The sequence below is a fragment of the Anopheles coustani genome, chromosome 3, assembly GCF_943734705.1.
Source record: "Anopheles coustani chromosome 3, idAnoCousDA_361_x.2, whole genome shotgun sequence".
Lineage (NCBI taxonomy): Eukaryota > Metazoa > Arthropoda > Insecta > Diptera > Culicidae > Anopheles > Anopheles coustani.
In genome coordinates this window covers 31,357,659-31,380,513 of record NC_071288.1, presented here as the reverse complement: position 1 = coordinate 31,380,513, position 22,855 = coordinate 31,357,659, and the positions used below count along the sequence as shown (strand labels likewise).

The following is a 22,855-nucleotide window of genomic DNA, read 5'->3' as shown; positions in this document are numbered from 1 at the left end:
TTGCTCAAAAGTGCTCGTCCTATGGACATCTGCGAGATGCCTCAGATTGACGTGCTCTGCATCCCGTCTGGTCAGAAATATTCGGAGGTTCGAATTTTGACAGTGAACTGCCGCAGATTGGCACACCGTGAGTTATTTTTGTTTGGTTAGCCCTGTTGTCTGTTGTGTGTGGTTGGCCATTTTTCTTTAACTTTGATTTTGCTTTCGCAAATTACTTACAATGTCACCTCCAAAAGGGATTTATAAATATATTCCACCGTACGGCACGACGCTCCGGTGCACCTGAGCGACTTCTTCGTTCCCGTGCGACCTTCGGCGGATCGTGCGAGACAACGGCTGGGACTGTCGGAACAAAGATGTGACCGTGACCAAAGTGCCACTGATGGAGTCCAGTCCTCGGCGGCAACGCACCTCACGGACCGGGTGTAAACAGTCCAACGGAACGTGTGCTGATTCACGTCGTGTCTCAAACATCTTAGTACCGTTGTGCGGATGAACCGAAAGTCGACTCGGAATAAATGAAATTGATTTCATTCATTTCGTCGATCGTTGTGCACCGAGCACGACCGATCGATCGTCCGACTGAGGATTCGGATCTTTCTAGGATCGGGCTAGGGTAAGCTTTACCGTAGACGTCCAATGCTAGTTTTTCCCTTAACGGTAGCCCAAACAGACACGGTTTTCCTCTGATACCACCCTCGGTAAAGCATAATTAAACACAAAGGCAACGATCAATTTTTAAGTGAAATGTCTACCACCGTTAGAAGAAGTTCTATCACGATACGACTCTCCGAGACACCGGTAAGTGGAGGAGCTAGTATGCAGATATTACCTCACGGATTACAAACTGCAGGGTATATCGCTTGAAGTTTACATACAAAATACTCTTCTTCCTAAGACTCTTATACACTTTTAGACACTTCTACTTTCAAAGCGAACAGCTGTTTAAAAATCCACAACTATGCAGTCGGTCCAATCCTAGCACAGGATCCAAGAAGATGAAGTTTCGGGGAATGCGCTCGAAATAAAACACTCCCATGCCATGTGCTCACGCGTTAAACACTTGTTGAACATGTCGTCGTGTCTTTGCCTCGCGTAAGTTTTTCGTAAAATTTTCGAGCCGCGTTGCTAGGCGACGTTTTCGGCTCGTGGCAACTGGTTTTTGATGCTCGCCGATTACGCCACACTCACAAGGGGGTGGCACAATAGAAGAACCTCTAGTTTGCTCTTTATTCTGCTTGAATGTTTAGAAAAACGCACGCATCGGACCGTTTACGGCGTCCGAGAGGGCATCCTCGTTGCTTTATCAGTGTCAGTGTCTTTGATACACGTGGTTACATAAAAAGAATGAATGAGCTTATGCTAGTGAATCTTTGGCCGAGGATCCTTTTTTGTCCAATTTAAAATGCAGTAATATTTTGGATTTATTGCACGTTAACTATTATTTACGTTGCTTCTTCTAAGTGATGTTGTAGCTTAATGGCAGTGGAGCTGTATCACCATCTGCGTATCTGTGTATTGTATTGTGTAAGTTCCTCTATGACGGCCCATATCCTGGGGTGGTGGATGTATAAATCATTAGTAGGTTCTTAAAATGTCAAAAACTTTATAGATTTAAGAAACAAGACTGTTTGCAAAAACTAGCTTTCCATTTCTGCGGCCCATCGTGTTCGGGGATCCCGCTTGGACTAGATCACCGTTTTTGGCAGTGTTTGGCAAACGCCCCGACATTCCTTCGGGGTTATGAGTAAGTTCGCTACCGGTTAGAACCGCTACTATTTTTAGAGCGAAAGAGTACCACATACATCAGAGAGAGAGAGAGAGAGAGAGAGAGAGAGAGAGAGAGAGAGAGAGAGAGAGAGAGAGAGAGAGAGAGAGAGAGCAAGAGAAAGAGAGAGACGGGAGAGAAGGAAAAGAAAAATCAACCACAAACAAGCAAGATCGCGTGTGCTTGCACACGTTGCTCTGTGGCATACCGTAGATGCTGAGGAGGCAACAACTGATTTGTCCGACCCGCCACAAGGGCCTTGCTGCGAACTTGCACTTGAAGCTGTTTTCGGCCCTAGCGGCGAACCACAAATACCACAACAGCAGCAGCAGCAACAGCTGGGTGCGGACAGATTTATCTGGCGTTCATTAATTAACGGCAGCACGGTGTGGCACATTTCGGGACGCCGGATGGAATGATCGGAAAATCGGCTCGAAATATTCGGCGACTGTCAACCTATACCTGGCTGGACCCAATGGACTGATTTTTCCACTTGCCTCCCTCGCTCGCAAAAAGAGAAGAACACTTTATTAATTAAACACGACTCGAGTGTGACGCTCGCTGTAGGGCAAGGGATGGCCACCCGACGGCTAGAGAATTCCGTCAACTTGGCAATGAAAAACCTTTACCGAATACAGTACAGCTTCTCTTCGCTGTGTTGGTTGTTGATGTACCATACAGACCTATTTTTAAATGTACCTACACTGTTGGTGGGTTGATTAGGGAACTGTTTGGGGAGCGGGGCGTACAGGGCCGTTAGGGTTGTATGTGGCGCATAATTAATTTTCCTCTTCGGGAACCGTTCACGCCGTTGGAATGTCAAGGACGTAGGCGAGTCCTTGTAATGGGACGTTTATGCTTGCTTTGAGGAAAAACATACACAAACTAAAGGGAAAATATATTGAAACATCTAGTTAATCCCTGCCAAATACCGAAAGCGTATGTTTTTGCATAAATTCTAAAATTTCTCTCGAATTGATCATACGTCCATCGTGTGCTGCCAATCCTCTTCCGAGCTCCACTTATGCTACCCGAGCGATTCAAAGCAGGAAAACAGTACGGATGGCAAATGCGGCGATGTGCGATGGCAGCAGCATGATAAACCCACTGTATGGGAACCCGGGCCCGAAGCCGTAATCAATCGAAAGCAATCAACCGGCTTAACGACGGACATCGTTTGCAAACGTACCAACGCGATGGTGCATTGCGTAAGAGCAGCCACGTGGTCTAGCAAAAGGAGCTTTTGCATGTCCGGTTCGGTGCGTGTCGGTCGGTGCGATCTAGTCACTCCCAGCCAGACTGATGGACGGATGCCCGCCTCGCACCTGATAACATAATTCGAGTTTTCCGCACCGGCCGAATTATGCGCACATGGCGTGCAACCATTATGAGGTGGGGGTTTACTTCTGCCACCGGTGTTGGACCCGTTGTTTATCGAGTGTACCACCGCACCGAGCAGGTAAAATCATGTCTTTGAAGCCGACTTTTGTTTGCCGAAAGAAAAGCTTTTGTTGGGCTGGCTGTGTGGTCGTTCGCCGTGGTGGACATACTGAACGCAAAGCTATAAAGATCATTAAAAAACCATCAAGAAAAACGTCCAGTTTGACGTAACGCAATTGTGCACTTTGGTTGTGCCCTCCGGGACCAGCGGTTGGTGGTTAATGCTTTTATGCTTTCATAACTCAAGTTTGGCACTATAGTCTCCGTCCCGCTGGCTCCCTGATAAGCTCCGTATCAATATTAATGTCCATTTGTAATGGCTCAGTGAGAAAAGACAATTTTTTATAAATTAAAAAAGAAAATGATACAGGAGTTCAATGTGGCTTACGTGAAAGCAATGGAAAATACAATATACAATGTATTAATGAAAAAAACCCTTAGATTTGGGCCAACCTTTCATCATTTACCAAAGCAATTGTTCATCAATAATGAACAGAAAGTAAATGCCATATTTTAGAGAAACTCATATCAGTTGTAGGATTATATTTCTTTGTGTGTTGCCAACAAAGCAAGCATCGTTTAACTGTCCTTTCGAAAACAACAAATAGCGAAAGTTTAAATCAATTGAATGCAGCCCGCCGTGTATTGTTTATGATGATTTCAATTTTCGAGCATAGTTATGGAACACAATGATAAGTATTTCTCCTCAACTAACTATGAATTTGATACGTATCGTTTATGATAAAAATATTCGATAAATCGTAGAGCGTGATTCATTCTAGAAGGAAACAATTAAACGGGCAAATGTAACAAAACACAATTTAAATAGGCGAAAAAATTCCTTTGCGTCTCATGTGAACAGATAAAAACTGATGCGGATACCATCACGTACTGTACAGTATGTTGTTGTGTTTGGTAGGAATGTTACAGTTGGACGCCAGTCACGCGATGGACCGGTTAATTTTTTTATGCTTCTGTGGCAACGTCCAAACCATAAAATCAATACAGGCCAAGGCATTGGATGGTAGGTCATCGGTGGTTCCACACTTCCGGTTCACTGCAATTCTGTTGCATTTTTGTTTTTTTTTTTTTAAAGTACTCTGCACCCAGGTTCGGTATAACGGCAGCCGAAACATGATGATTTATCTCTTTCCTGACAGATGATTTCCCAAATTTCTCCGACCAGCCGCCAAGCGTGGCACGAAAGGGAAAGGAAAAATTTGCAAACAGACGCTAGTTGATTAGATTAATTAGAGAAATAAGAGGTCGATCCTCAACGCCACCTGGAGGCGCCTGGCAGCCTCCCATGGCCAAGCGTTAGTCGCGGATCGACACAAGATTTGGGATTTGAGCAGTTTTTTTTTCGTTTTGCTACGTTTCGATGTCTTTCTTTCTTGCCGACGCTCTCCGCCAATGACTTTCTATTTACCATCTGACTGTATGTGAGTGGGAAAGCCACTAAAGAAAACGCCACGTATGGTACTTTATACCGTTTTTTCCCCACAATGTAATGCACTCCATGCGCTAATCGAGCCACATTGGGCAATGGTACCTTCGGTGAGTACTTTGTGTGGGTTGTTTTGTTACTGAAGTTATTTTGTTTTCTTTTATTTATTTTTTTTTTGTTGCTGCCTACACCCTTCGAAAGCGACTTGCTGTTACTTTCCAATGGGAGCCAAATTGACCTACAATCGAAAGTGATGATCAAGATGCTAAGCTTGCGAGGCGCACAATGGCCCGGCGTTCATAAATTCCCGTTAGCTGGGAGAAAGAATGCTCTATCGGAGTCTTTCGGGGTGCACTGGGAGCCCTCGACGAAATTAACAACCTTAATAAGCACGGTGGTTTTAAGTTTTTCTTCATTTTCATCATCTTCGCGTTCTTCCTCGCAGCCGTTGTAATTAGGAGGAGATGTTTTCCAAAGGCGCAAGTCGAATTACCACCAGATGATTTATTTTCGACCGTGTGTGATTTCGAACCACCAGCATTTGCATCCCACTGCGATGGGAAGAGATCTTTAATGTCCGATGGTTTAATGGTTTCGAGCACCGACATGTTGATAAAACAATCTTGGAGATTTTCGTCTTAGATAAATTGAATAGTTGGGCGTCTTTAGATTTCTCTTTCTCAATTCAATAAGATAAAGAATTTTTTTTTTCCTACGATAACTTTCCTTACGATCATAGTTTAGATTCTAAATTTTCACTCTGGACGCTGTGAATCATGCTGATTATTTTAACTTTTTATGCATCTAAACCCTTCAACATGATCATATTCCCTCTTTCTCACAATTAGATAAAGCAAACCCCGAAAAAAAAAAATTGAAAGCTCAACCCGAAACGGTCCCAACACTGGCTCATTCCACCCTGATACGATCGCGGGTGTGATGATGACTGCATATTTCTTCCGTTTTCACCCACGTTTTTTCCAGCAGTCCATGCTTCGCTGGGCGAGAGGGAAAAAATGGACGGCCTTGAATGAGAAAGTAAAGGTGAAAATAAGTACACATTTGAAGTCAACCAATTTGACCTCAGTTAAACTTTATTCGCGCGATTTTCCCTCATTAACGCGCCGCTCGTAAGATGATGTGGAACAGAATCACTGTTAAATCAGTCCTTGGCAATGTCCGACCCGGAAAGTATGTTTAATCCACCAGGCGAGTAGCTTCCCGGCATCATAGAGCACGCATGATCTATTAAAATCATCGTTTGTGCGATGGTTGAATGATTGGAAAACATGTTTACTTAAACCGGAATAGTTTGTAAGGTAAAGTTCCACAATGAAAAAATATAAGACTGTCAATTCAATTCTCAACAAACAAAGGAGAAACACTGTTGTAACGTAATGAAATATAATTTTAAAGGGGATGAAATTACAATTTCAGAAGTAATTAATTAATCCTGCCCGTGTAAGTTACATAAGTACAGTGAAGAGGGGGTGATAATTTTTACCAAAAATCTTGGGCGATAACCAGGGCCGCCTAAACCTTCAGCAACGCCTATGCCATTCGTGCGAGTGTTCGATTAAGGCTTCGGCTCACCTCCTTCGCAGGGGTCAAGTGAAACATGCCCACACGCAAGCCGGCTTCCGTTGTATGAAAAATAGCAGGTTAGAAAAAAGAAGAAAAACGCAAAACGCTGCAGTTCCGGTAGAAGAACGGCAGCTCAAGAACTTAGCGACCGACTAACCCCGAAAGGCTTCCGATCAATAAAAGCTCCTGCCGCACGTTGCTGATCAGTTTGTAGCGTTCGATCATTCGAACTGAACAGTTCTAGCTCCACAAAAGTGTTCCATTCCAACGTTTCGAAGTTAGTTGGGAATACACTACCCGTTTGAGTCAACAGCACCGCAAAGAAGTACTTGTGCGTCCTCCAGCTGAGGAGGTGTCCTAAGCGTGCGTGTGCGCGTGTGTCTTGGCCAGTGAATCCTTTGGCTAAGTACCCACGAAATGGGTGGTATCGTATCGAGAGTGTTCCGTGGTGCACCAGAGCACACCAACTGTCAAAAATGCCAGAGAAGCTGTTGCATTTGTCTGGACACCGGCTTGGAACTAACGCAGCGCCGCTTGCTGCGGTTGGAAGAGCGCGACGCGTGGCGGCGCAGCCGGGCCGGAAGCCGAGCCAGCCGTCGTTTCCTGAGTGACGAAGAGGACGACGGTCTTCTGGACGAGGAGGAGCCGGAGCTACCGAGGACACGTCCTGCCTCGCGCCGCTCTCAGCGTAGACCGGCCGCGCAACGGCCACGACGACCGGCTCAGTCGGAACCCGAGGAGGAGGAGGAGCAAGAACCGGAGGAAGAACCGGCTGAGGAAGAACCGAGACGACGGGCACGGGCACCGGCTCGTCGGCAGACACAGGCTCGACGAGCACGCCGTGCTCGGCCACAGCAGCGCCAGGAGGAAGAACCGGAAGAGGAAGAACCTGAGGACGATCCCGAGCCGGAACCGGCACCACGGCCGGCTGCTCGTGCGGCGGGAACTCGCAGAGCAGGTCAGCAACAGAGGGGACAAACGCAGCGTCGTCCTCGGCCCCAGCCTGCCCAACAGCCCGAAGAGGAAGAAGAAGATCCCGAGCTGGAGGAGGAGGAAGAGGAGCAACAGCAACCAGCGACACGCGGCACGGGACGGCGTGCTCGGGGAAACCGAGCAGCGGCCGGTACGTCCAGGCGCCAGGCGGCCACACGTCGGCGTCCTAATCCACCAGCGGCTGAGGAGGAAGAGCTGGACGAAGATCCCGAGGAGCCTGCGGAGGAGCAAGAAACCCCAAGGCCACGCCAACAGCGTAGAGGCGGTCAGCGCACCCGAAATCAGCGTCCGAGAACGCAACAGCGACGTGCGCTGCGTCAGCCAGAAGAGGAACTCAGCTCCGGGTGGGAGGACGAAGAGGATGAGGAGACGGCTCGGGAAGCTCGTCTACGCCGGTTGGAACGTCGACTTCAGCGTGAGGAAGACCATATCCGCGAACGTATCCTGCGTGAGGAGGAACTTCGCCGGCAGCGGTCATGGCGTCGCCGGCAGCACCAGCTGTCTTTGGATCGACGCCAACAGCGTGATCCAGCGCCGGATGTGATGCGCGGCCCGAACGTGCGACGTCTGGTTGCTTGTTATGAGCTAAAGCGAAGTGACATCAGCGAAACCGATGCCCAGTCTTTACAGAACCTCTTCAATCCCGTCGACGAACATCCCATGCGGCAGTGTGGCGCGCGTTCACCAGTCCGATGTTGTATATCTTATTCGTTCCAAAACAAACAAAAATACCCCTAATGATATTATATTCTCACTTTTGAGCCACCACTTATTCAAAACCCCCCCATGGTAGGCAATAACATTAAACTCTTTGTATTCTTTTCTTGACTCGCCCATAGGATTCTCCACTGTCATCGAAGGTGGCCCTCTTCAATCAGACCGCTCAAAGCCACCGAGAGTCGCAACTGACCAATCCGTTCTCTGATGCACAGGCGACACGCGGCATGGCGAGGCTACAGATCAGCAAGGAGGAGTACGGAAAGTAAGTGAAAGGATCAGCCGAGAGCCTTGGCCGCATGAACCCTATGCTTTGCTCCAGATAACCCGTACAGCTCTAACCTAGCCCCAAAGTCGCGAAACCTAAGCTAACATTACGTAGCCTTGCGTCCAAAAATTAAGACTCTCCAAAAGCGCACATGAACTACACATGCTCTAGTGAAAGCTAGTTAGCTCATAAGCGCTTATTACCGTCGATACTAGCATCGGCCTTAGCTATACTAATACCAAGCTTGCAAAGTCTAGCCACACTTCCGGAGACATACTCCATCGTCCAGTATGTGCTGATATACACTGATGCGTTTAGTTTAGCATTTGCTTATGCAGTTTTTGGCCGCCTTTTGCTTACGTGTCCGATAGCCGTGATGTAACCTTGGGTAGACAAAAGTGGTTGCAGTGAGTACCACTAGCAATAATCAGGTTTTCCGAACGACACCGGCGCGCACATACAATTGGCATACATTCCAAAAGCGTCGTTACGCTTCAGCCGCTTCAGATCCTCCCATAGCCTCGAGTAATTTTGCTATCTGGCCAAGTGTAACGGATCCACCCTACCGGTAGGGGCTTCACTGTACATCGTTTTTGCAGACAGCTTTGGTTATAACTCGTTATTCAGTATTGGAAAATAAAACCCCTCGAAAACTTACATACACAACTAGCGGTACGCCCAAAAGGATCTACGTCCAGGAGAGTTGTATACAGGCGGACGTAGGCTAATAAGGATAAGTGGAGGCAACAATACAGTCGCACTTCTTCGCCACCCCGCATTCACAAGAACTGCCAAACTAGTCACCATTAGCTGAACTTCTTCTGTTAGCTTCGTCTACTATTTCACTGTTTGACTTTCCGGAAGCAGATCCTTTAGATTTTACACAACAATGGCAAATTCTTACATTTTTATTTAATAAAAAAGATTTTGTTATAGATTTCTTGATCTATCTTTCCTTGTCTCGATCACTAGGAGATATAGTATATTAGTTAAACTTTAAAGAAAGTATAATCTGATAACAACTTACATGCAATTATGCAATAAACTTTACCCCAATAAAAATATGTATTTAACAACTTTCTAACTTAGTACATAAGTAAACTAAAACAAAAGCTCGTAGTTGTCTCTTTGACTTATCCGAATTCTCTAGCTATATTGATCCGATCTCGTTTCTTTCTTTTTCCGTTTGCGCTCTTTGCTTCTGTAGACCAAAAGCGGGCAGCCTCACCGAATACCGAGGAAAGAAGGCAAACATTCAGGTGTACCAGGAAATGCTTGAATTGTGCCAGGTGATCGATGTTGATGGGCAGCCAGTATCGAAGAAGAATCCCGATATCAAAATGATCTACTTCGGCGAGCTGTTTAATGTAGGTATCAACAGTACGGATTTACCGTGAATGCATTAGTTGATTAGTGAACCAGACCGCTGCTCTCAAAGGCTTTTTGTAGACCTATATGTACCTAACTTTTATTTTTATTTAATTGAACAAAATATTCAATCTCAACCGACGTGTCCTTGCAGATCTACACACACATCAACGATAAACTGGTCGGTCTGTTGTTGCGTGCCCGCAAGCACGACCTTATTCAGTTTGAAGGTGAATGTTTGTTCCAGCGCCGTGACGATCATGTGCCGGTGTACCTCACGAAGCCTATCACCCAGATCCGGGACATCTTGGTCGGAAAGCAGACGGAAATTCGCCGCAGTTTGAGTCCCAACCCCCAACCCACCAATATGTTACCCTAGATCTTGCGACGTCAGTCAGGAGGCGAGGAGCAGAGCCGACAGGATTCGTGCAGACTAGCAAGTAGTAGTCTGACGGTCTTATTAGGAGCGTAAATAGACCTTGGGTGATCCCATGTTGTTTTAATTTACCAATATACCCCGCAGCACGAATGGCTGATTCCAATCAATTTCCCACTGTATATGTGTGTGTGAATGTATGTATGTTTTGTATGATCGTGGATTTGTTGTAAATGGCGGGAAAGTGACCAGGAACAATTGCCACACGTGATCGCGCACTTGTTTGGTCGTATATCTGTATATTTTGGTGGCTTGCGCAAGGCGCAAGATTTAGTAGCTGTTAGTTGTCGTAGCAACTCGGATCGCATTGTCAGTTACTTCCGGTTTGTGTCATTTACAGCTGAACCGTCCATGCTGGATAGTTCATGCTGGCAGATTCTTGGACTGTGCGAAATAAGGCCGATGCACCTAGAGCAGCACGAAGCCGTTTGAAGATTTAAATTTTTGTTACGTATTTCTATTACGATATTGTGTTCTCTTATTCGAACGCGTTCGTTCGACTGATTCCATGGATGTATACCAAAAAATCGAGAGGCAGAATTGAGGACGAGGAAGAAAATGCGAGTGCTGCGTAGCAATATATGGAACCAAATAGCAATAGTTAAGAAAAAATATCTCCTTATCAAAACTATCCGTGTACCCCTTTCTGCCCCCACTCTTTATTTAACATATTGTTTTCGTTTTTGCATGGAGCCTCTCTTCCAGGTTTATTTCGTTAGCTTTGCTTTTAGATTTTGAGTTTCGATATGCTTTGGGCCCGATTGTCAGTAGTGACAGTATTAAGCTAGTTGTAAGGCCTACATCCAGGAAAAAATGAAAAGATTTAGCAATACACTCGTACTTTATAGTAGTGGAATGGACCGTAATCGTAGTTTTCCGTCATCCGAAGATGATTCGCTGTTAGAAACATTTGGAAGAAAATAAATAAAATCAAACCACATGGAAGCTAAACCACAATCTTTTGTTTCTCGAGTGATCTTTAGAAGATAAGGTTTAGAAAAAGAAAGAAAAAGGTAAGATAGCTGTGAACATATTATGTCGAGAAGAAACAGGTTGATTGAGACAAATAATTCAATAAATAAAAATTCTTCAATAAATTTTCATTTGTAAAAATTAAATTATTGAGATCATCCTGATTGGTGGGACGAAAACGGCGGTACCTGTCAGTTTTCTCGACGCTGTCTCATACAAAACATAAAATTCGCTTTTTTCAAAGTGTTATTCACCTTTTGCATGGGACAGCGTCGAGAAAACTGACAGGTACCGTCGTTTTCGGCCCTGCTAATCATGATGACCTCATATGTTTTTAGCTCGGGGTCCACACTACAGCGCGACGTCCCGTCACAAAACGCGACGTCGTCTGACAGGCGGCCGAACTCCCGTTTCAAAAGTAGCCCAGTTTCGGCAGAACAATCGCGCAAGCCAAGCGCGACAGAGGTAGGGGAGTATGTGGAAATATGTATCACATTGGGGCGCAAACTCGGCTAAAATTTTTTGTTGAATTTTGAGGTAGTAATGCATGATATTTTCTTAGCTACGTATTTTATGCACCCTGAGTGAGTTTGGCGCTTCTACATTTGAAATTCACTGAGAAAACCACTTAAAACAACCATCGACGATATTTTGCCCCACCGTAGGAGGTATATATTTCTCCGTCATCTCCTACTTGTTGAAGAGCAGTTTGTTTACGTTTCGGCACCCGAAAAAACTTTGGTAAAAATATCAATTAAAACATAGTTTGATAACTGAATTACATTTGTGAAGCCTAAAAATAAGTAGTACAACGAAAAATCCGATGTTTCGTGAAGACTATTGGTCGTTTTGTTCGCGTTTGTGATTCGGTTTGTTTACGTTTTTGTCCAGCTGTCGGTTTGTTTACGTTTCGAATTGACATTTGACAAGAGCTAGCGCGACGTCGCGTTTTTCGCTGCTTCTACACTAGCGCGATTTGTGCGACATTTTTTTTGTATGGAGTTCGGCCGCCTGTCAGGCGACGTCGCGTTTCGTGACGGGACGTCGCGCTGTAGTGTGGACCCCAAGTAACACGCTTTCCAGACTGCACTGTCGCGTAACGCGACGTCGCCTGACAGGCGCTGAACTCCATGCAAAAAAACCTAGCGCGATTCGTGCGACATCGCGCAAGGTTTTTTTTATATGATAAGGAGCTTATATTATATTTTTTATATTTATATTTTTTATATCATAAGGAGCTTCCATACATTCATCTAGGGATGTTTTCATCTATTCATTCGATATAACGCGCTGGTTCCGGTTCTGAAAAGAGAGAAATCGTTTTTTTTTCTTTTTTGTTATTTTACCAGGAGAAAGATCTTCTGGTTCGGGAGGGCAAGTGTTATCCCCGATCAAGACACCCATTCTCCTAAGAGAATGGGTAGTGTGGGATTCCTACCCACTAAGAAAACTCCTGGGACATGAGTATTTTTATTTTTTTCTTTTTTTTATCTTTTTTTTTAGTTTGGAATACTCAAATGTAATCGGTTAAAGGGTTAATGAAGCTTCGGGCGTCGTGTTTCTTGGTTTTGCTACATAGTAGCAAGATCATCCATTGCCTCGGCATACGGGAAGATGTTCATTGATTATGGGAATCTTCGCAGTTGAAGCCGTAACTGCCGCCGGTAAATCGGTAATAGCTGCCTCTTTTCACCAAATGTAGCTTTAGAAATGCATTGCAATGCACTCTTTCTAGCACACCTTTTTCTCAGACATTTGGAAGGCATATCGGAACACCCCCAAAGATATGCAATTGATGGACCACTGAATAATTTTACAGTTTTTTTTATTTTACAGACTGGTCTTCTTTGGGAATATTCTGATTGGAACATCCCCAAAGGACCACTCTATATTTTATATAAAAAAAAATGTTTTTTTTTGAGTTTTAAAGATTGATCTTCTTTTGGAATATTCTGATCAGAAAATCCCCGAAGGACCACTCAATATTTTTTTATAAATTTTTTTTTTTATTTTAGAGACTGATCTTCTTTGGGAATATTCGGATTGGAACATCCCCAAAGGACCGCTCAATATTTTTTTTATAAAAAATATTTTTGTTTTTAGTTTTAGAGACTGATCTTCTTTGGGAATATTCTGATCGGAACATCCCAAAAGGACCAATCAATAATTTTTTTATAAAATTTTTTTGTGTTTTTTTAGAGACTGATCTTCTTTGGGAATATTTTGATCGGAACATCCCCAAAGGACCAATCAATAAATTTTTTTATAAAAAATAATTTTTGTTTTTTTAATTTTACAGACTGATCTTCTGTGAGAGTATTCTAATATGCTTGCAAATGCTTGAAGATATGCAGTGTTAGAAAGAGCGCATCGAATCGGATTTGTAAAGCCACGTTTTCGGAAAAGAGGCTGCTATTACCGCATTACCCGCCGCAGTTAGGGCTTCAACGGCGAAGGTTGCCATAATCAAGGCACATCTTTCCGTGTGCCGAGGCAAAGGCTGTATGCATACAGCAAAACCAGTAGACACGGCACACGAGGCTTCATTTTGCCTTTACCCGATTATTATTAAATTACATTTAAAAAAAAAGAAAAGAAAAGAAAGAGAGAAAAGTAAATACATAATTAATCGATTACTGAAAAACTATTAAACATCAGAAGAAAATTTCCTCATTTTCATCAATATCCGAGAGTCTCGGTTTCTTCGTGATCTGAAAATAAATAAAACGAAAGTTGCTTAAATACCATTCTTCAATCTAAAAACACCTTATTATACGAAAAAGTTGTTTATATCTACTTACAGGCCTATAATTTCTATCTCTATACCTATATTTGTAATATATTGGAATCTGGGTGTTCCTCCTGCGTTCTTTTTCTTCCGGTGTATAGCCATATTTGTCGTTGTCTAAGGTGGTGAACAATGTTTTAAATCCTTCGCGTCTATTTGGTGATTTTCTTTGGCAATCTACACATTTCCCCACCAGATTTCCCATTGTCGGTGAAGACCTTTTCTTTCTGCAAAATATAAAGTTCAGAAAGGCGCTAAGTATAGTTGTTGTTTGGGTTGAGCGCCTTTTTGAGCGGGAGCGAATAATATCACATCTGCATGCCATCTCGTCTCATAAACAATTGATTCTAAATGAGTGCTGCGTTTGATTTATAAACATTTTTGTTACATTTTCCACAATCAGACTACTTGATGCGAAGTTTGGTTGACTAATTTCCCATTTTTTTAATTTCTCAACAACCACGGTAGGCTGTGCGTTTATATAGTTTTGTTTCAGTGCGTGCGGATTCGTAGCTCAAAACGATTAGTATATATGAAAATAAATGAATCAAATTCAACCACTAGAAGAGAGGATGGCAACATTCGAACCAATTTAATCCACTGAAATCCACCAAATGCTCGTATCGCGAATTGACTAGTGTTGCATCTTATACACATATAGAAAGTGAATCGAACTAAACATGTCGAGGAAAAGTTTGTTTTCATAAGGAGCTTCCATACATTCATCTAGGGATGTTTTCATCTATTCATTCGATACAACGCGCTGGTTCCGGTTCTGAAAAGAGAGAAATCGTTTTTTTTTCTTTTTTGTTATTTTACCAGGAGAAAGATCTTCTGGTTCGGGAGGGCAAGTGTTATCCCCGATCAAGACACCCATTCTCCTAAGAGAATGGGTAGTGTGGGATTCCTACCCACTAAGAAAACTCCTGGGACATGAGTATTTTTATTTTTTTCTTTTTTTTATCTTTTTTTTTAGTTTGGAATACTCAAATATAATCGGTTAAAGGGTTAATGAAGCTTCGGGCGTCGTGTTTCTTGGTTTTGCTACATAGTAGCAAGATCATCCATTGCCTCGGCATACGGGAAGATGTTCATTGATTATGGGAATCTTCGCCGTTGAAGCCGTAACTGCCGCCGGTAATTCGGTAATAGCTGCCTCTTTTCACCAAATGTAGCTTTAGAAATGCATTGCAATGCACTCTTTCTAGCACACCTTTTTCTCAGACATTTGGAAGGCATATCGGAACACCCCCAAAGATATGCAATTGATGGACCACTGAATAATTTTGCCGTTTTTTTTTTATTTTACAGACTGGTCTTCTTTGGGAATATTCTGATTGGAACATCCCCAAAGGACCACTCTATATTTTATATAAAAAAAAATGTTTTTTTTTGAGTTTTAAAGATTGATCTTCTTTTGGAATATTCTGATCAGAAAAAAATTTTTTTTTTATAAAATTTTTTTTTTTTGATTTTAGAGACTGATCTTCTTTGGGAATATTCGGATTGGAACATCCCCAAAGGACCGCTCAATAATTTTTTTATAAAAAATATATTTTTTTTTAGTTTTAGAGACTGATCTTCTTTGGGAATATTCTGATCGGAACATCCCAAAAGGACCAATCAATAATTTTTTTATAAAATTTTTTTGTGTTTTTTTAGAGACTGATCTTCTTTGGGAAAATTTGGATCGGAACATCCCCAAAGGACCAATCAATAAATTTTTTTATAAAAAATAACTTTTGTTTTTTTAAATTTTAGAGACGGATCTTCTGTGAGAGTATTCTAATATGCTTGCAAATGCTTGAAGATATGCAGTGTTAGAAAGAGCGCATCGAATCGGATTTGTAAAGCCACGTTTTCGGAAAAGAGGCTGCTATTACCGCATTACCCGCCGCAGTTAGGGCTTCAACGGCGAAGGTTGCCATAATCAAGGCACATCTTTCCGTGTGCCGAGGCAAAGGCTGTATCTTCTTCTTCTTCTTGGCGTAACGACCTCTTGGTCATGCCTGCCCGTTAAGGGCTTACGAGACTTGTTTCCCTGTTGTACGTGGATAGTCAGTCCTCTCGTACAGGGGAGGGTCCGGTCTCGGTTGGGATTCGAACCCACGCCGTCGAGGTGGTGAGCCCCGGCGCTCATGGGACGATTTTCTAACCGGCGATACCGCTCGGCTGTCGCGGACAGCAAAGGCTGTATGCATACAGCAAAACCAGTAGACACGGCACACGAGGCATCATTTTGCCTTTACCCGATTATTATTAAATTACATTTTTAAAAAAAGAAGAAAAGAAAAGAAAGAAAGAAAACTAATTACATAATTAATCGATTACTGAAAAACTATTAAACATCAGAAGAAAATTTCCTCATTTTCATCAATATCCGAGAGTCTCGGTTTCTTCGTGATCTGAAAATAAATAAAACGAAAGTTGCTTAAATACCATTCTTTAATCTAAAAACACCTTATTATACGAAAAAGTTGTTTATATCTACTTACAGGCCTATAATTTCTATCTCTATACCTATATTTGTAATATATTGGAATCTGGGTGTTCCTCCTGCGTTCTTTTTCTTCCGGTGTATAGCCATATTTGTCGTTGTCTAAGATGGTGAACAATTTTTTAAATCCTTCGCGTCTATTTGGTGATTTTCTTTGGCAATCTACACATTTCCCCACCACATTTCCCATTGTCGGTGAAGACCTTTTCTTTCTGCAAAATATAAAGTTCAGAAAGGCGCTAAGTATAGTTGTTGTTTGGGTTGAGCGCCTTTTTGAGCGGGAGCGAATAATATCACATCTGCATGCCATCTCGTCTCATAAACAATTGATTCTAAATGAGTGCTGCGTTTGATTTATAAACATTTTTGTTACATTTTCCACAATCAGACTACTTGATGCGAAGTTTGGTTGACTAATTTCCCATTTTTTTAATTTCTCAACAACCACGGTAGGCTGTGCGTTTATATAGTTTTGTTTCAGTGCGTGCGGATTCGTAGCTCAAAACGTTTAGTATATATGAAAATAAATGAATCAAATTCAACCACTAGAAGAGAGGATGGCAACATTCGAACCAATTTAATCCACTGAAATCCACCAAATGCTCGTATCGCGAATTGACTAGTGTTGCATCTTATACACATATAGAAAGTGAATCGAACTAAACATGTCGAGGAAAAGTTTGTTTTCATAAGGAGCTTCCATACATTCATCTAGGGATGTTTTCATCTATTCATTCGATACAACGCGCTGGTTCCGGTTCTGAAAAGAGAGAAATCGTTTTTTTTCTTTTTTGTTATTTTACCAGGAGAAAGATCTTCTGGTTCGGGAGGGCAAGTGTTATCCCCGATCAAGACACCCATTCTCCTAAGAGAATGGGTAGTGTGGGATTCCTACCCACTAAGAAAACTCCTGGGACATGAGTATTTTTATTTTTTTCTTTTTTTTATCTTTTTTTTTAGTTTGGAATACTCAAATGTAATCGGTTAAAGGGTTAATGAAGCTTCGGGCGTCGTGTTTCTTGGTTTTGCTACATAGTAGCAAGATCATCCATTGCCTCGGCATACGGGAAGATGTTCATTGATTATGGGAATCTTTGCCGTTGAAGCCGTAACTGCCGCCGGTAAATCGGTAATAGCTGCCTCTTTTCACCAAATGTAGCTTTAGAAATGCATTGCAATGCACTCTTTCTAGCACACCTTTTTCTCAGACATTTGGAAGGCATATCGGAACACCCCCAAAGATATGCAATTGATGGACCACTGAATAATTTTGCCGTTTTTTTTTTATTTTACAGACTGGTCTTCTTTGGGAATATTCTGATTGGAACATCCCCAAAGGACCACTCTATATTTTATATAAAAAAAATGTTTTTTTTTGAGTTTTAAAGATTGATCTTCTTTTGGAATATTCTGATCAGAAAATCCCCGAAGGACCACTCAATATTTTTTTATAAAATTTTTTTTTTTGATTTTAGAGACTGATCTTCTTTGGGAATATTCGGATTGGAACATCCCCAAAGGACCGCTCAATAATTTTTTTATAAAAAATATTTTTTTTTTTAGTTTTAGAGACTGATCTTCTTTGGGAATATTCTGATCGGAACATCCCAAAAGGACCAATCAATAATTTTTTTATAAAATTTTTTTGTGTTTTTTTAGAGACTGATCTTCTTTGGGAATATTTTTATCGGAACATCCCCAAAGGACCAATCAATAAATTTTTTTATAAAAAATAATTTTTGTTTTTTTAAATTTTAGAGACTGATCTTCTGTGAGAGTATTCTAATATGCTTGCAAATGCTTGAAGATATGCAGTGTTAGAAAGAGCGCATCGAATCGGATTTGTAAAGCCACGTTTTCGGAAAAGAGGCTGCTATTACCGCATTACCCGCCGCAGTTAGGGCTTCAACGGCGAAGGTTGCCATAATCAAGGCACATCTTTCCGTGTGCCGAGGCAAAGGCTGTATGCATACAGCAAAAGCAGTAGACACGGCACACGAGGCATCATTTTGCCTTTACCCGATTATTATTAAATTACATTTTTAAAAAAAGAAGAAAAGAAAAGAAAGAGAGAAAAGTAAATACATAATTAATCGATTACTGAAAAACTATTAAACATCAGAAGAAAATTTCCTCATTTTCATCAATATCCGAGAGTCTCGGTTTCTTCGTGATCTGAAAATAAATAAAACGAAAGTTGCTTAAATACCATTCTTCAATCTAAAAACACCTTATTATACGAAAAAGTTGTTTATATCTACTTACAGGCCTATAATTTCTATCTCTATACCTATATTTGTAATATATTGGAATCTGGGTGTTCCTCCTGCGTTCTTTTTCTTCCGGTGTATAGCCATATTTGTCGTTGTCTAAGATGGTGAACAATTTTTTAAATCCTTCGCGTCTATTTGGTGATTTTCTTTGGCAATCTACACATTTCCCCACCAGATTTCCGATTGTCGGTGAAGACCTTTTCTTTCTGCAAAATATAAAGTTCAGAAAGGCGGTAAGTATAGTTGTTGTTTGGGTTGAGCGCCTTTTTGAGCGGGAGCGAATAATATCACATCTGCATGCCATCTCGTCTCATAAACAATTGATTCTAAATGAGTGCTGCGTTTGATTTATAAACATTTTTGTTACATTTTCCACAATCAGACTACTTGATGCGAAGTTTGGTTGACTAATTTCCCATTTTTTTAATTTCTCAACAACCACGGTAGGCTGTGCGTTTATATAGTTTTGTTTCAGTGCGTGCGGATTCGTAGCTCAAAACGTTTAGTATATATGAAAATAAATGAATCAAATTCAACCACTAGAAGAGAGGATGGCAACATTCGAACCAATTTAATCCACTGAAATCCACCAAATGCTCGTATCGCGAATTGACTAGTGTTGCATCTTATACACATATAGAAAGTGAATCGAACTAAACATGTCGAGGAAAAGTTTGTTTTCATAAGGAGCTTCCATACATTCATCTAGGGATGTTTTCATCTATTCATTCGATACAACGCGCTGGTTCCGGTTCTGAAAAGAGAGAAATCGTTTTTTTTTTCTTTTTTGTTATTTTACCAGGAGAAAGATCTTCTGGTTCGGGAGGGCAAGTGTTATCCCCGATCAAGACACCCATTCTCCTAAGAGAATGGGTAGTGTGGGATTCCTACCCACTAAGAAAACTCCTGGGACATGAGTATTTTTATTTTTTTCTTTTTTTATCTTTTTTTTTAGTTTGGAATACTCAAATGTAATCGGTTAAAGGGTTAATGAAGCTTCGGGCGTCGTGTTTCTTGGTTTTGCTACATAGTAGCAAGATCATCCATTGCCTCGGCATACGGGAAGATGTTCATTGATTATGGGAATCTTTGCCGTTGAAGCCGTAACTGCCGCCGGTAATTCGATAATAGCTGCCTCTTTTCACCAAACGTAGCTTTAGACATGCGATTCAGAGCACTCTTACCGAGAGCTGGTATAAAAAGTAGAAAAGATGGTAAAAATGTAATATGTTACTTGAGGCAAGGTACATTTGTGGAAATCGGTAATCGGTTCATTCAATGCGTCGCATGTACAAATTCGATCAAAAGCGATCATTAAGATATTAACATCATAGTAATTTAAATTTCATAACTTTCTGTATACTTGGGTTAGTGGTTTAGTTACCGGCAAGTACCTGCAACAGTGCTAACGGCTTCTTGCCTCTTGCACTTGCCGGCGTGCGAATCAACTTAAGAGAAAGGGGTCTTGTGTCCACATACACATAGGATCATTTCGCTGAAGCATTAATTGTAAAATGCTATTCAGTCTCTTATTTGACTAAAAGCAATTGTCGTTTCAAGTTAGATTTTGTTGCTGTTGGGATAAAAAGTTTAATTGACAAAAAGCTGCTGGAACTTTCCCGCAGTTCAACGTTTTCGTCCATCGTACCACAAGGGTTTCGATGTGTCAAATGTGATACGCCTTTGTGCTATACCTTCTCATCTGTACAAACATTGGCTGTCAAACTTGTGCTGTCAAAAGTGAGGGACGCATACCAGATTGTCACAACTTTAATAATTTTGGAGCGCGCTGGGTTTTGCGGAAAGAAATACAATTTCTAATAGATACAGCAAGCTACGCTGCATTTTCATCATTTTGTGTAGTGCGGAACTGTACCTGTTATCGACTGAGCAACAATTTGTCGAAAATGGCAGACGAAGGAAACGAAGATAGTTGGTTGTACGGTGGTTCCCACCAGGATGGCATTGCGGGAGGCGACTCGATTCCAGCTACCGAGACCGACGGTGCCGGTAGCGAGAAAAATCCCTTGTGGGACGAAGAACACGAGGAATCATCATCAGCGGCCATGCACGATGCGGGAGACTTTGGTAAAAAGCGTCGTGCCTCTAACGAACCAAAAAACACGGATGAAACTTCCGGCGAGGTCTCATCAGCCACCGCCGGTAACGGATTATCCAGCCACGACCAGCAGTGCGACGATAATGCCATGGATGCAAGCGATTTGCAGGAATCAGGGGGCGTAGGAGACGAACCGGATGAAAGCCAGGACGATTCACAGCTGATGGATGATGATCCGATCGAATCTGGCAAACGTAAACAAAGCGATGCAAGTGCCAAGGAAGGAAGTGGCCGTTCGGAAGGGAAAGACGAGGGTGATGATGGAGAGTATAAAGAAAAGCGGAAACAATCGTCCGGAGAGGAAAAGGTTGGGGATGACAATGGAAAAGATAAGGGAGGGCTCAGTGACATGGAGAGCGACATCGATAGTGACGAGGACGACGATATTAATGTCGTGATCGGAGACATCAAATCTGGACCTAGCTATAACATCATCAAACAGCGTGGCCCCATTTTACCCAACCAGACGGCATCGAATGCGGCTGGCGTAACGGACAAAACGAAGCAACCGGCAGGGAAGTTCAGCATGGAAGAGTTCGAAAGTGTTGGCACAATAAATGGTGTGCCAGCACACGAGTTTAGCATCGACTCGCTGGATGAGAAACCGTGGCGTAAACCCGGTGCGGACATTACCGATTACTTCAATTACGGATTCAACGAGGAAACCTGGCGTTCATACTGCGAGCGACAGAAGCGTATGCGGCAGCACGAAAGCGGTGTGGGAATGGCCGGCCTGACGATTAACAATCCGCAGGCGGCTCCACCGATCGGCATGAACATGGGAATGCGAGACATGCGACGATCGGGTGGACCGATGGGCGGCGGACCGATGGGTGGACCGAGAAAGATGAACGGTCCGATCGAGGTGATCGGTGGTGGACCGGGCGGACCGATGGGCGGAGGGCCAATGGGTGGTGGAGGTGGAGGTCGGCGTGATGACGGCATGGGAATGTCGAGTCAACCTAAGGAAAATGTAATTCAGGTGATGACGGCCGATCGCCGAGAGTACAGTCGGACCGTTGTTGGTAACAAGTACGAGCCATCGATGGGAGGACCACCAGGTTTCGGCGGAGGACCACCAGATTTTTACCTACCAGAGGTCGAATATTCCGATTACTACGATCCTATGCAGGAGACACAGTGGGGTAACGACAATGGCAACTGGCAACCGTCAGGCATTAAAACACTTACACCCGGACCACCGATGATGGGTCACCCGGGAATGGGTGGTATGCCCCCACAACAGCAACAACAGCACATGGATATGATGGGAGGCGGTGGAGGTGAGAGGATGGTCATGCCACCACCCCAACAGATGCAACCCGGTATGGGCCCCGGAGGTCCCGGAATGGGTCCCGGTGGAGGAAGGATACATCCACCCGGAATGCCCCCAGGCGCGCGAGGTGACATTCGAAATCCGAACGATCGTAAGCGAGGAGATCCGCGCGATCAGCGGGATCGTGATCGGGAACGAGAACAACGCGATCGCAGGGACCGGGAGCGAGACCGTGAGCGCGAACGAGAGCGTGATCGTGATCGAGAGCGCGAACGGGAGCGAAAGGAACGCGAGCGGGGTGAGCATAGATCCGACCGTGAGGGTTCTGTTGTCGTCCCCAAGGAGGAGGTACCTGGAGACGGGGCGGTCGCTCTAGGTGCGGCAGGAACAATAATCCCGGTTGGTACTCCATCACTACCAGCCACCTCCGGATCTCGGGACGATAAAGACAAACGTTCCACAAAACCAGATCGGCATAAAGATCGGTAAGTTTCGCTTATTATGAGACGTTTGGTGCCTCTGTAATGCATGCATTCTTTGTCTCTTCTTTTAGCCACCGCGAACGTTCCCGAAGCCGAGAGAGGTCCAAATCGCGACGTTCAGATCGCAGTCGCGAGAGGGAGCAGCGTCACAGTCGCGATAAGAAAAAGTCCCACCGGAAGGATAAAGAAGATGGCGAATGAGCATGGGAGTTGACGATTTTCAGTTCAAATAGCTCAATTCATGGCTATAGGTCGAAATATTGAACTACTTATTCGTAAAAATAAAATAAAAGTTAAATACAGCTGCACGAAACCGATATCGCTTGGATGGAAGATATCGGTTCGAACAAAAAAAAAATTATGTATAATAAATCGTGTACCATTAAGTATAGATAAAAATATTGTTTCTGCATAAAGTTAGCACATT

General features: G+C 43.0%; 2 protein-coding genes across 2 annotated transcripts; both read left to right on the top strand.

The window, feature by feature from the left end:
- Positions 1–747: 747 nt before the first annotated feature.
- Positions 748–9,964, top strand: LOC131258658 (actin-binding Rho-activating protein-like). The gene is made up of 4 exons (XM_058260014.1): positions 748–801; positions 8,072–8,214; positions 9,425–9,584; positions 9,740–9,964. Exons 1-4 carry the CDS (start codon positions 748–750, stop codon positions 9,962–9,964), a joined length of 582 nt encoding a protein of 193 aa, XP_058115997.1.
- A 10,356-nt stretch (positions 9,965–20,320) lies between these two features.
- Positions 20,321–22,819, top strand: LOC131271426 (pre-mRNA 3'-end-processing factor FIP1). The gene is made up of 2 exons (XM_058272848.1): positions 20,321–22,431; positions 22,500–22,819. The coding sequence occupies exons 1-2, from the start codon at positions 20,459–20,461 to the stop codon at positions 22,627–22,629; spliced, it is 2,103 nt and encodes a 700-aa protein (XP_058128831.1). The 5' UTR covers positions 20,321–20,458; the 3' UTR covers positions 22,630–22,819.
- The last annotated feature ends 36 nt before the right edge of the window (positions 22,820–22,855 follow it).

Bases quoted from the DNA above. Each gene is read 5' to 3' on its own strand.
- LOC131258658 (XM_058260014.1), top strand. From the start codon at position 748: ATGTCTACCACCGTTAGAAGAAGTTCTATCACGATACGACTCTCCGAG. The intron at 802-8,071 runs GTAAGTGGAGGA...ACTCGCCCATAG, and splicing joins TACGACTCTCCGAGACACCG to GATTCTCCACTGTCATCGAA. The intron at 9,585-9,739 runs GTAGGTATCAAC...GTGTCCTTGCAG, and splicing joins ACTTCGGCGAGCTGTTTAAT to ATCTACACACACATCAACGA.
- LOC131271426 (XM_058272848.1), top strand. From the start codon at position 20,459: ATGGCAGACGAAGGAAACGAAGATAGTTGGTTGTACGGTGGTTCCCAC. The intron at 22,432-22,499 runs GTAAGTTTCGCT...CTCTTCTTTTAG, and splicing joins CCAGATCGGCATAAAGATCG to CCACCGCGAACGTTCCCGAA.